Source organism: Magnolia sinica, chromosome 10 (assembly GCF_029962835.1).
Source record: "Magnolia sinica isolate HGM2019 chromosome 10, MsV1, whole genome shotgun sequence".
NCBI classification, from domain to species: domain Eukaryota; kingdom Viridiplantae; phylum Streptophyta; class Magnoliopsida; order Magnoliales; family Magnoliaceae; genus Magnolia; species Magnolia sinica.
In genome coordinates this window covers 9320962-9333800 of record NC_080582.1, presented here as the reverse complement: position 1 = coordinate 9333800, position 12839 = coordinate 9320962, and the positions used below count along the sequence as shown (strand labels likewise).

At 43.3% G+C, this 12839-nt stretch overlaps 2 protein-coding genes and 1 pseudogene across 6 annotated transcripts; 2 read left to right on the top strand and 1 right to left on the bottom strand.

Moving 5' to 3' along the window:
- Positions 1 to 209: 209 nt before the first annotated feature.
- On the top strand, positions 210 to 4764 carry LOC131257937 (disease resistance protein RPM1-like). 5 transcript variants are annotated; one of them, XR_009177722.1, is made up of 3 exons: positions 210 to 3595; positions 4263 to 4408; positions 4476 to 4764. XR_009177722.1 is itself a non-coding variant. In XM_058258907.1 (2 exons), exon 1 carries the CDS (start codon positions 676 to 678, stop codon positions 3418 to 3420), a length of 2745 nt encoding a protein of 914 aa, XP_058114890.1. In that variant the 5' UTR covers positions 210 to 675; the 3' UTR covers positions 3421 to 3464; positions 4266 to 4764. The 5 variants fall into 5 exon arrangements, 2 of the variants coding, with proteins under 2 accessions (XP_058114890.1, XP_058114889.1); XR_009177723.1 differs by having other exon boundaries at positions 210 to 3556; positions 4263 to 4764; XR_009177719.1 differs by having other exon boundaries at positions 4263 to 4764.
- Positions 4765 to 6335: 1571 nt separating this feature from the next.
- Positions 6336 to 7843, bottom strand: LOC131257936 (tubulin alpha-1 chain-like; annotated as a pseudogene).
- Positions 7844 to 11102: 3259 nt separating this feature from the next.
- LOC131257935 (uncharacterized acetyltransferase At3g50280-like) lies at positions 11103 to 12508 on the top strand. Its single transcript, XM_058258905.1, has one exon. It carries the CDS (start codon positions 11155 to 11157, stop codon positions 12496 to 12498), a length of 1344 nt encoding a protein of 447 aa, XP_058114888.1. The 5' UTR covers positions 11103 to 11154; the 3' UTR covers positions 12499 to 12508.
- The last annotated feature ends 331 nt before the right edge of the window (positions 12509 to 12839 follow it).

Genomic DNA, 12839 nt, shown 5'->3' with positions numbered 1-12839 from the left:
AGTACACTAACAGGATGGTCTCGGGCTTCACTGGTCCGAACCAGCCCATTTTCCACCCTAGCTTTTGCAAGTCGACCGTAACCCAGCCTACTGGATCAGGAAGGCTCCTTCGTAACCAATACCTAACAAGGAAAAGCAGAAGCAACCAAAGGAGAAGGGGCATATTATTTTCTTCTACTTCTCTTTTATAATTATCTGCATGAGTCTTATAAGTATATAAATTTCATACAAGTAAGACATCATATCACTCAGAAATTCCATTATCTTCGCAGGAAACTTGTAATGAAGACCAAGAAAACTACCATTCAATTCCAAAGAATTCCTTTAAAGAAATCTTCTTATCATCATCGAATTAAGTCATAAGCAGTAAAAACTAATTAAATTTCTAGTTTGTCATCAAGCCCAGATTAGCTTAAGCTCACAAGCTGCATCTCTGTTTCCTTTTGGCTCCCCACAATGGATTTGGGAAATAATCCAAGAAATGCAAAAAAGATCCTAAATGGTTTTTTCTTTCTTTACAGTAATTGTAGTGCAGAATAAAGGAAGGAGTGAAGAAAAAAGAAAGCAAGGAGAGGTTAAAGTAAGAGGTGGAGGAATTGCAGTTCTCTCCATCCAAAATTCAAAAGCAGGAGAAGTTTTCTTTGAATCAGTGGGAAGTGAAACGAGAGCGTAGCAATGGCTGAGGCTGTTATTTCCTTTTTCGTTCGAAAATTGGGTGAGCAACTAATCAATGAAGTGAATCTTCTCTCTGGAGTTCATGATGATGTTGTGTGGATCAAGAATGAGCTCCAAACCATGAGAGCTTTCTTAAAGGACGCTGATCTAAGAAAGGAGAGGGAGAAACTTGTGGAGGCTTGGATTACCCAAGTAAGGAACTTAGTCTTCAATGCCGAAGATGCAGTTGATGAGTTCATGATCCGAATGGAGTCGCAACGCCGTCTTCGGAATGGACTCATGGGCTGCTTTCTCTTTCATGCCTGCTTCATTAAGCACTTAAAAGTTCGACACCAATTCACTACTCGAATTCAAAATATTAGAAAGGAGGTGAAGGAGATTCAAGAAAGAGGTGATCGATTTGGGTTTCAGGCTGCATTTCAGGAAGGGAGAAGTTCAAATGCTACAGATGGTGGCAATCGAGATCCTGGAGTTGCTGCTCCTTGGGTCGAAGAAGCAGGCATCGTGGGGCTCAAGAATGACACCATGAAACTCAAGCAATTGTTGCTGGAAAAAGATGAGACACAACAGCGTACTGTTATTTCAATTGTGGGGATGGGTGGTTCCGGAAAGACGACTCTTGCAAAGAAAGTCTACAAAACTGCAAAGACAAGTTTTGATTGCCATGCATGGATTTATGTGTCTCAATCATTCCAAAAGAAGGAAATCTTGAAGCGCATGCTTGAACGATTTTATGAGAGCAGGCGGGAGGCAGTTCCAAATCATACAGAGACAATGGATGAGGAAAAATTAGCAGAGACGATCAACAACTATTTGCAAGGAAAAAGGTACGCTCTGTTCCTTGATGATATATGGGATACTAGTGTTTGGGAAGATGTCAAATATGCTTTGCCTCGTGAGGATGGAGGCAAGATCATCTTCACGACTCGCACTGAAAATGTAGCACATCCTGTTGATGAGAATTGGTATATACACAAAGTGAAGCCACTATCTGATAAACTAGCCTGGGAACTCTTCAAAAAAAAGGCATTTATGAAACAAGATAGTCAGGGAACTTGCCCGCCACACTTAGTTGAAGTGGGAAATGCCATGGTCAAAAGATGCAAAGGGTTACCACTCGCCATTGTGGTAATTGGTGGCCTCATGTCAAAGAAGAGCACTGATCAAGCTGAATGGCATGATGTGCTTGAAAATCTTGGTTGGGAACTGAAAGATAATGAAGATCTTGCAAGACTAAATCGAGCCCTGTTAACGAGTTACAACTATTTACCTTTTCACCTCAAATATTGTTTCTTGTATTGTGGTCTGTTTCCCGAGGATCATGTTATTAAGAGAAAGAAGTTGACTTGCATGTGGGTGGCCGAGGGCTTCATTGAGGAACATCCACTGAAGACACCTGAAGAAATTTCAAGTAATTACTTTGCTCAGCTCATTGATAGGAACCTGCTCCAACCTGTCATTGAAGGGAGTCCAGGGGAATTGAAAGCATGTCAAGTGCATGACCTCATGCGTGATATTGCTATTCATATGTTTAAGAAGGAACAATTCGCAGAGATCCTAACAAATCGAAGAAATAATTTTGCAGAAGCACAACGTCGGTTGGCCATCCAAAACACTGCAATTGGTATTCCAGGAAGCATGCTTGAATTGAATCCTCGGTCACTTCTTCTATTTAACGACAAGGAATTTCCCTCTTCCGCTTTCTCTAAAATGTTTTCAAAATTCAAATTATTGGGGGTATTAGATCTAGAAGGCACTGAAATGAAGATTTTGCCGAATGAAGTTGGAGGGTTGATTCACTTACGGTATTTGAGCTTGAGGAGGACACAGATTGAGGAACTCCCTGTTTCATTGCAAAGACTGCACAAACTACAGACGCTGGACGTTAGAGATTCCAATTTGAAAGGTTTACCCACTGGAATAGAGAAGCTTTTGAAATTGAGGCATCTTAATTTGAAGAAATTTAGAGACAGTAGGGGATTCTATAAGATGCCTAAGCAAATAGCCAGTTTAAGCAACCTCCAAACACTATCAGGTGCATCAGTCGACGGTGGCTTTTCAAGAGAGTTGGGTTACTTAACCCAACTTCAGAAATTAACAATTGGAGAAGTAAAAGGAGAACATTGTATACAACTATGTGATTCCATTAGCCAGTTGAAATGGTTGCGATCTCTCAAAATAGTGGGCCTGGGTAGAGATGAAGAAGTCAATTTACAAGAATTGTCAGAGCCTCCACGGAACCTTGAGAAACTTTATTTAGTATGTGTGATGAAAGAGTTTCCCCAATGGATTAGTTCACACAACTGTCTCCGGGAGATTATACTGACGAATAACCTATTTGTGAAAGATCCACTCATTACCCTTGGACAGTTACCCAATCTGGTGTACTTGGGTCTCAATAATGCTTACGTGGGGAAGCAGATTTATTGCACGTCTGGAGGATTTCCGAAGCTCAGATCCATGGCAATCGCTGGTATGGAAGAATTGGAAGAGTGGAGTAGAATAGAGGAGGGTACAATGAAATATCTACAGTATCTCTATATTGACAGTTGTCCAAAGCTAAAGATGCTCCCAGATGGCTTTCAGCACCTCGCTGCAATGCAAGAATTATGTTTAGTTAGAATGCCAGAAGAATTCATGAAGAGGGTAAGGGATGGCGGAGATGACCATCACAAGGTGGGTCACATCGCTGAAATTAGAACATTTCGTGTAGTTGGTGGAGAAATAATCCAAGAATTGCTATAGATGGGTTGTGCTTTGTGGGCAAGGAGGAACAGCGATGAACAGTTGTACGTCTCCCTCTCTCCCCGTCCTTCTCTCTCACACTTGTAAGCAGGGCGCTTGAAATCGGATCTGATGGTGTACCACACATCACCCAATGGTAAGTTAACGTCACGAACTTCCGCGAGCTCACCATGAGGTACGTGTTATATCCACACCGTCCATCCATTTTATGAGGTCATTTTAGGCCATTGGCCTAAAAATGAGGCGGATCTGAAGCTTAAGTGGGCCACAGAAGTTTTTGATCAATCTAATATTTGTTTTTTTTTTTTTTTTTTTCACACCGGTTTTAATAGTAGTTGTTCAATCACCACTGTTTCAAGTGGTGTGGTTCACTGGAGCTTTTGACTCACTTGGTTTTAAGGCTTATAATCTAAAATGAACTGAAAAAAATGGATGGATGGATGGCCTGGATATAGAACCCATAAATTAGGGTGGCCCCATAGCACTCAACACCACCTAACTGGGCAGTCTTGGGGTCACCCCAAACCAGTTCCTCCTCTGATGGGCACCAATGGTGACGGGGATCCCTTGAAAATCCCATAAAAGGTCACATCTCTCTACCTTTTGGTTTCTTGTTCAGTTGAATGCCGACCACTGCCATATTTCCTTCTTGGTGGCCTAGTTCTAGCATACACATAGAAGGATTGGGATTGTTTAATCTTGGAGATTGTTGGAATCCCCCATTCATGATCTGGGGCATCAGATCAACGGGCCCAACTTTCTCATATTAAAAAGATGTCTTTCATTCCTCTCTTTTCTTTTCTTCTATTTTCATTTTCTATTTATTATTTTTGATGTATAAGGAGGTGGATGATTTCATTGGGCTTTTGGAGCGGCTTCATGGCTAATCATCCTTGGCAAAGTGAAGAAAGGAAAAGTCCGTTGCTATTTCAGCCATCATCGGAAAGCAATCGAGTCATACTGCTTTCGTGTGCATTATGGTTACCTCGTACCATAATGGCTTTTACTTGGCAAGTGGGTAGGAGCAGGTGCTCATAGTCGATTACCTTCATAAGAGGTCAATGATTATTCCTAATATATGCTTTATATGTATGCAAGATGTATATGATTTATCCATTTCTGGATTGTAAGATTGGTGTGTAAGAGGTTCTTTGGCCTCCTTAACATGTCACGGGTGATGTTGGGGATCAAAGGCTTGTTCCTAGCATGGCAACATGGAGAATTAGAATGTGGAGGCTAGCTTTGTTGGCAAGCTTGTGAGATATATGATAAGAGTTATGTATTTTGGGATGGGCTTCTAGTTTAGAAGCTTGACGACTGTATCTGTCTTTCTTAATTCGGGCTGGTGCCATTATTGTTATTTTTTTTATTTTTTATTTTTTTGGTTATTGTATTTCTTTGTGGCATTTTGTAATAAAATTTCATTACCGATCAAAAGAAAATGTTCCAAAAGATGCATGAATCTTTGTGGCGTTTTTCTAAAAAAACAAAATTCATTACAACATAACTAAGCTGCATATGCATGAATCTTTTGATATATTGAGGTTAAATAATTTTTTTATTTTTTTATTTTTTTTAAAAGATCAGTATTACCATCTATGCTTTTTTTCTTTTTTCTTTTTTTTTTTTTTTGTAAAAGGAGGGCCATGCCCCTTTTCCATTGATCATAAGAACATAAGATGTACAAGCTAGAATTTCGGGTGAGCCCCACACAAAATTGGGCCACACCTATCATATTGGCTACACAAAGGAAAGGAAGAGCAGAAGCAGAACAGGATAAGTAAAAGAAAAACAGGGGTTGAAGCCTCCATGCAGAGAGCAGAGTTCCAGACGCAGCACTCCTAGCTGCAGATGAAGCATTTCCCCTATAGACAGAGCTTTCTCGACCTCAAGCGATGCTCGGTACAGAGGCTCACCGGACCATCCACCCTCAAAATTCCAGGACCTGAGCTGGGGACGCTGTCCAAGGAAGGAAGCCTCTGACAGACTCAGGTTGCTTTACTAACCCACTCCCTCCTTGATTTTGCCTCCTTACTAGCCCCACACCCATTTTGTCCAAAACTAGGGAGCCCCTGATAATATGGGGAAGAGAAGATGAGCACATGGCCTTGTTAGGAGCGCCGCTGCATGCTATCTTTGCTAGACTATCCGCAACTGAGTTGCCTTCGCGGAGGGTGTGAGAGAAGCAAAGGTTGAGTGGTTGTATGAATTGATGGATGATTCCAAGGCGATACCACAAGTTCCAGCCACATGAATGAGATAGATTCGAGACAGCTCCGTGAATAATGCAAGAGTCTGTTTCTATGCTCAAATGAACATTTTCGGAACATTTCAATATGGAAGCAGGTTATTTCCTAAAGCAATTACTGTAAAAATTAAGAAGCAAGCACTGCAATTAGTGGCCCTGGCTGACGTCCACATCCTCGACCACATCTGGGTGGTTGCTCTAGCTGATTTAATGTTTAATACTAACACGAAGAGAGTACAACATACCCCACCAAAGGGCAAGAACTACAAAGTAGTGATTGCAATTCAAACAAGAAAATGCATGATGTTACACGGAGAACCATTTTTTATTGTTTTGGCCCAACAATGGTACCCGTGGTGCTCACATTTCAGGAACCAAAACCATTGCTCTGGTGGCCATACATGAGAAAGGGCATACCTTGATATCTCCCCTATTAAATGATCCTAGTTGTTTAATGAAAATGGGCAATGACAACCAATGGTCCACATTTAATGGCACCCAGTGCCACATTGTATGGTTAAGTTGTCAAATGGGTGAGATTGTTGGGTTATCTCCCATCCACCATTGATTTGGATCATCAAAAAGATGGGTGCTACAAGTACAGTTGGTTAGGCGGACTGAAAGCTAGATCAAGCATTCTGAAAGCAGAAATATACCTCAAATGCACTTTTTGTTTTTTCTTTTTCAAAAGCACCACATACCACTAACAGAGAAACTGGATACATACCAACCAACATAAACCCTAATAGTAAACAAAAACAACAGAACAGAAAAGAAACACAGCATCAAGATAAGAACCCCGTCTTCACTCTTCTCAGTACTCATCTCCCTCATCACCATCCCTCACCTTCAGCAGACTCTGCCCCAACCTCCTCATAATCCTTCTCCAGTGTAGCCAGATCCTCACGTGCCTCCGAGAACTCTCCCTCCTCCGTACCCTCACCCACATTCCAATGCACAGAGGCACACTTCACATACATGAGATCAAACTTATGATCAATGCGAGAGAACACCTCTGCAACACTAGTGGAGTTGGAGATCATGCAAACTGCCCTCTGCACCTTGGCCAGATCTCCACCTGGGACAACTGTCGGTGGCTGGTAGTTGATACCACACTTGATTCCAGTCAGGCACCAATCAACGAACTGGATTGTTCACTTCGTCTTGATGGTGGCCACAGCAGCATTGACATCCTTTGGCACAACATCACCACCATACCTTATATGCACATGCATCTCAATATGCATCACTGTTGTGGTGCCTACTTACACAATAGTCTTAAGTCGTGCAAGAAGCTGGCTAAGCCTTCAATTGATGAATATTGGTCAGACCTAATCATGAAGACCAATCTCAATATTTATCCATGTCACCAATAATAATCTAATGGGCTGCACAAAATCTAAGGCATGTACCCTTCAATCAAAGGTTGCCTCCTATAAAGGTCCTGTGCTCACTCTTCCTAAAGGAAAAATACCTCCCTTCGGATAGGAAAAAAAAACCCACATGCTCGGTTGGATACGAAAGGTGCACACAAACTTACATGTAGCACAACATGATTCAAATTTAAGCTGTCTAAATAATGAACACACTGTATTGTACACATGCGTCCAAGAAAACAAAAAATAGAAAAGCAAAAAAGAAAAGAAGAGCTTATCATCTCAGCTGGCTGATTTTGAATCAGTGGTCTATGTTCAACAAACAGATCTCCGTAACAAGTGGTAGGTGTCATTTATTAATCTGAGTTTGGGAGATATACCCCATTACAGTGGGTCCTACCATTGGGGCTGATTAATCTGAGTCATATAGATGCCAAGTGCGCTATTTCTATGTGCAGGCATATGGAGCTTCACACTCTACCAAGTATCAAGTAGCTTCTCCGTTTCCCTTGAGGATGGCAAACGGGCAGACTGAAGCATCTCTATTTCCAGCTCAAGAGTCAAGACGTGATCAAGCCCAGATCAGCCCAAATCAGGATCGGGGCGCACTTGGTGCATCATCTAAATACTTAGACCAGCAATGTTAAGGACCTGTTTGGATACACTTCCTAAAAGAAGTGTTTTCCAAGAGATTTCAAACCTTTTTTTTTTTTTGGTCGACTCAGTGATTTAGTCGTTTATTTCTTCAAGCAGAGAGATGAAACGAGGGTTTGTAGGGCTCATTCAAATGCACAAATCAACTACCATTTAAAGAAAAAATACATTTTTTTTTTTAAAAATTTCAATTGATTGCAACGTGAACACTTACTCTAGGTGTTTGCAGAGACAAGGAATTTAAACATAAAAACATGAATACAAATCTCCATAAAATCTACTGCTGCCGATATCCTTCAACGTCTCTCCATTGATTGAGGCCATATCACCTCCACTGATTAATGTTTTATCGCCAACCTCATCACTTCCACTGATTAAGGCCTTATCACCTCCACTGATTGAGGCCTTATCACCAACCTTATCAACTCCACTGATTGAGGACTTATCACCAATCTCATCACCTTCACTGATTAAGGCCTTATCACCTCCACTGATTGAGGCCTTATCACCAACCTTATCACCTCCATTGATTGAGGCCTGATCACTTCCACTGATTAAGACCCTATCACCTCTACTAATTGAGGCGACAGTTGCTGAGTTGTGACATGTGCTAATACCATTTGGATTAAAATGGAATTTAGGCTTCAAACAGGCCATTAATAACTAGGTCTGGGCAGGGCATACTTGTTGGATCCTTAGATAGACAGACACAAGCCAATGTCCACCCCAAGTAATCATCGGATCCAAAACTAACCTCCAACCCATGGTTGTCAAAACCCACATCGGATCTGGTCTACAGCTAGGGAGCTCCAACCCATCGGACGATCAACAACTTAAAGACGAGAGCAATGGACATTGCAAATGTTTCTTTGCTGTGCTTTAAGGCTGAGGAAACAGTAGATCATCTCTTTATTTTTTTATTTTATTTTTTTGAGAGGTAACAATAATTATATTAATAAGAAAAAAAAAACACAAAAAGAGGATCCACTCGTTGAGGAAGCGAGGAGATTATCCTCCAACATGAAACAGATTACAGCTCTTCATACTAACGATGTAAGAAGCCCACTCAACAACATACTGCTGCACCTTCTGAACTACTGAAACTGCCGAGTTGGATACAACATTGAAACATCTCCCATTTTTTTCTTCCCACACCGACCACCAAGCAGCCATAAGATACATTCTCCACACCGTAGTCCTTTCTTTTCCTAACTTGGGCCCATGCCAAGCTTTTAACAAACAGTTTGAAGATTCAGGGAAAACCCAGGATATGTTGAAATATTGAAGGATAGCTATCCACACCTGGTTTATGAACGGGCAATGGCCGAAGAGGTGGTCCATTGATTCTGCTTCGGCCATGCAACAAAGACAAATATTTGTAATGGTCATACCCCTTTTCCTCAAGTTGTCAACAGTCAGCACTTTGTTCCTCCCAACTAACCAGCCGAATACTGATATCTTTGGGGGAACTTTGTATTTCCACACTTGATCATCTCTTTATCCACTGTCCTTATTCAAAGGATATTTGGTGGAGGGTTCTTATGATTGCATGTGGAGAAAACAGTTAATTCTCTCTCCTCACTACATCCAAAAGGGTTTTGTCTTCCACCGCTCACTAGGTTTGTCGCATGTCCCCAATTTTACCTCACAAGTCTTTGAGCTCGGCTTCCCAGGGCTCCTGCTTTCGAATACCACTTCATCTGCAGCCTCGGAGGCCTTACTGCACTTCTTTTTCTCTAATTCATGACGTAGGTCGGTCGTCGCCAGAGTGGCAGTGCCAAAGACATAAGAAGACACGGGCTTGGAGGCATTGTCCCGCTTTCTTCTTTGGGAGCGGGTGGGCGCCTCAGATGAGTCACGAGTCTCTGGGACCGTCTGTCCTGAAGCATGCTCTGTCCTTTGGGTTGGGTGGGGCTACAATTATTCTAACAACCGCTTTATTGAGCTCATGTTGTTGTTTAATACCTTGACTTGGTGTTCGAGGGACACGATTCAACCTCCACGGCCGCAGCATTGTTGCTCCGGACCTACGAGTGGAGAATCAGCTTACATATGAGAAGAGGAACCTTTATGGCAAGCTGACTACTTCGGCTGCGCTAGGTCGAGTGCACCTGGGGTGGCCAGGGCTTTCTTCTTTCCTCTCACCATCGCTGGACTACGATGAAATAAGAACGACTTTCGAATGTCATTCCCCACAGACGGCGCAAAACTGTTGATGTAGAAATCTGGTTAGCCCTCCCTGACTTGCGAACCTGCACAAAGAACAAACAAAGAACACCTTGGCTCGTACCAGGGACCCTCCGATGCCTAAGTCAGGAATCTAGGTTTAGATGAGTGTCGAGGGTTTAGGGCTAGAGATTGTGCGTACCTCTCACCTTTGGGGATGTTCTCATTTATAGGTGAGAAGAGGTGGTGGCGTAGAGGGCATCCGTCCCTGTTTTGGCAAGGACAGAATCCTAGTGGGATTATGAGTTTACGCGCAATAGATCCTTTTAGATCTTAAGCTAGGATATCGAGGAGAACCGTATAGGAGATGGTTTCCGCGATCCTCGGCGCGAAATGCGGGCCGACTGGACGTTGGTTACGTCGGGCTCGGCCTACCTGAGGTGGTCTGGCTTGGTTTTCTTGAAGTCACGTCGTTATTAAGGGTGGTGAGCCTGGTCGACCTGAGGTGGGTGATTTCTTTCGCATGGTCCTCTGACCTGCTGAGGTCGGGCTCGGCCTAACATTGGGGTCAAGCTCAACCTAATGCTGAGAGGTCGAGCTTTCTTCCTAGTTGGCTAAGAGGCGAGGGTTGGACCGCTGGGTCACGCTTGTTGCTATTAGAATACCTGACCCGGCTTGTTGACGATAGTTCCGTGGATTTTCCCCGTAACAACAATGTCCATCCGTTTTTCCATTTCATTTTAGGGTAAGATCCCAAAATGGAGCATTCAAATTAAAGGTGGATCATACATCCCTTTGAAATCTTCTCATATGCTGAGAAAGTTTTGAATGAAGTTTTTTCTATTCTTCCGGTTTGCCTAACCTTATAGGCAAGAATCGGCCCGCATTGGGAATTTATTAATGGTGGATCTTTCAACCACCACCCTTTCTTACTGTGTACGCCACCTGATTTGGATCAGCTTCATTTTAGGGGGCATGCCTTAAAGATCCGTTTGCGTCAAGCTGGTCGTTGCAGTCTAATTGGACCGTGTGATAGTGGAATGCATTGATTTTGCATCGCTGGCTGAGACGGACCCGTGACTATACGGCAAAGGAGGAAATAAGCAGGAAACTCATGGTTTTGGCAAACAGAGGATCCGGACGCGATGGGAAAACGACTGGAAAGCGTGAATTGACCCTACATGCATAAAGGTGGACCCACATCAAGAATGTCTTGTTTGAGGCCGTGGCCGTACCTAATCCGCTCCATATAAATGAGGAACATTATCTCTTCCATCCTACTTAGCGGCAATGAATTCTCCGGTCGTTCATCACCTCGCTACCACCACCATCAAAGCACGCCATATTTCTGAAGAAACCCACCAGCGTTGTGAGTTGGCACCATGGGACGTGGCCATGCTCTCCGCTCACTACATCCAAAAGGGTTTCGTCTTCCACCGCCCTCCATCCTCACAAAGCCAGGAAAAGATAATGGACCGCCTCAAGGATTCCCTCGCGGCCGTGCTTGTCTACTTCTATCCCCTTGCTGGCCGCCTCTCAACCGAAAGAGATTCTCACACTTCATCATCACATGTTTTTATCGACTGCAACAACGCGGGTGCTGAATTCATCCACGCTGCCGTAGATATAACGGTGGCCGATGTCCTCACTCCCGTTGATGTGCCACCCGTTGTCAAATCCTTCTTTACCCTCAGCGAAGCAGTCAATCACGACGGCCACGTTTTACCTCTTCTATCAGTACAGTTTACCGAACTGACCGACGGTGTCTTCCTCGGCTGCTCTTTCAACCACGTGGTTGGTGATGGCACCTCCTTTTGGCGATTCCTCAACGCGTGGTCTGAGATATCAAGAAGCCAGGGAGGAATTGGGCATATCTCTCACCCGCCAGTCATCCAACGATGTTTTCTCGACGTTGATAAATCCCTCGTCCGCCTTCCATTCTCCAACCCTGATGAATTCATTGAGCGGTATGAAACTCCCCCACTAAGAGAAAGAATCTTTCATTTCGCACCGAAAGCCATTGCACAGCTGAAATCAAAGGCGAACAACGAATGCAAGACCGACAAGATCTCATCGTTCCAAGCTTTGTGCGCCCATGTGTGGAGATCTATTATACGGGCCCGATGCTTTCCTGTAGACCAAAAGACGAGCTGTCGGTTGGCTATTGAGAATAGATCGAGATTGCAACCACCCTTGTCTCCTGACTACTTCGGTAACTGCATTAATGCCATAATTGCGACAGCCTCAGTAGGTGATTTGCTTTCTCATGATCTCGGTTGGGCAGCGTTGTTGTTACACAAAAACGTGGCTGCTCACAACGATGGTGTGGTCCGTGGAACGATCAAAGAATGGGTTATGGCACCTATGGTGTATCATCTAAGTGGATTTGACCGATACAGTGTGATGGTAGGGAGCTCTCCGAGATTCGACATGTATTGCAATGACTTCGGATGGGGGAAGCCGCTGGGACTTCGTAGCGGGTATGCAAACAAGTTCGACGGGAAGGTATCATCATATCCAGGTCGGGAAGGAGGAGGCAGTGTGGATCTAGAGATCTGTCTTCCAACTGAGTCGATGAGCGCACTAGAGTCTGATGGGGACTTCATGGATGCTGTGTCACCTTTGGTTCTTTAAGTTGCAGATGTCTATAGCTATGGCAGCCTAAATTACAATAAGTGTACTGTTGTCGCCGTCTTAGCGGCTTTTGTTCGGCTGATTTAGTAAAATGTTCTTGAAATGGAGGACCATGGCTCTGAAAGTAGATGATTGGAACTGATCAAACTCTTCCCATTCAGTCTCGGTGAGATTTCCAGCACATTTGTTGACTCGGTCGAGTCAATCGTATGGTTTGGTCTAGTCTGGTAAAATTAGACCAGGTTTATTATATTTTTAGTAATAAAAAACTAGAATTACATGTCACGGATCATATGATGGTAATGAACTCAAAATACTAATTAATAATTGTTGCGGTGCCA

Bases quoted from the DNA above. Each gene is read 5' to 3' on its own strand.
- LOC131257937 (XM_058258907.1), top strand. From the start codon at position 676: ATGGCTGAGGCTGTTATTTCCTTTTTCGTTCGAAAATTGGGTGAGCAA.
- LOC131257935 (XM_058258905.1), top strand. From the start codon at position 11,155: ATGAATTCTCCGGTCGTTCATCACCTCGCTACCACCACCATCAAAGCA.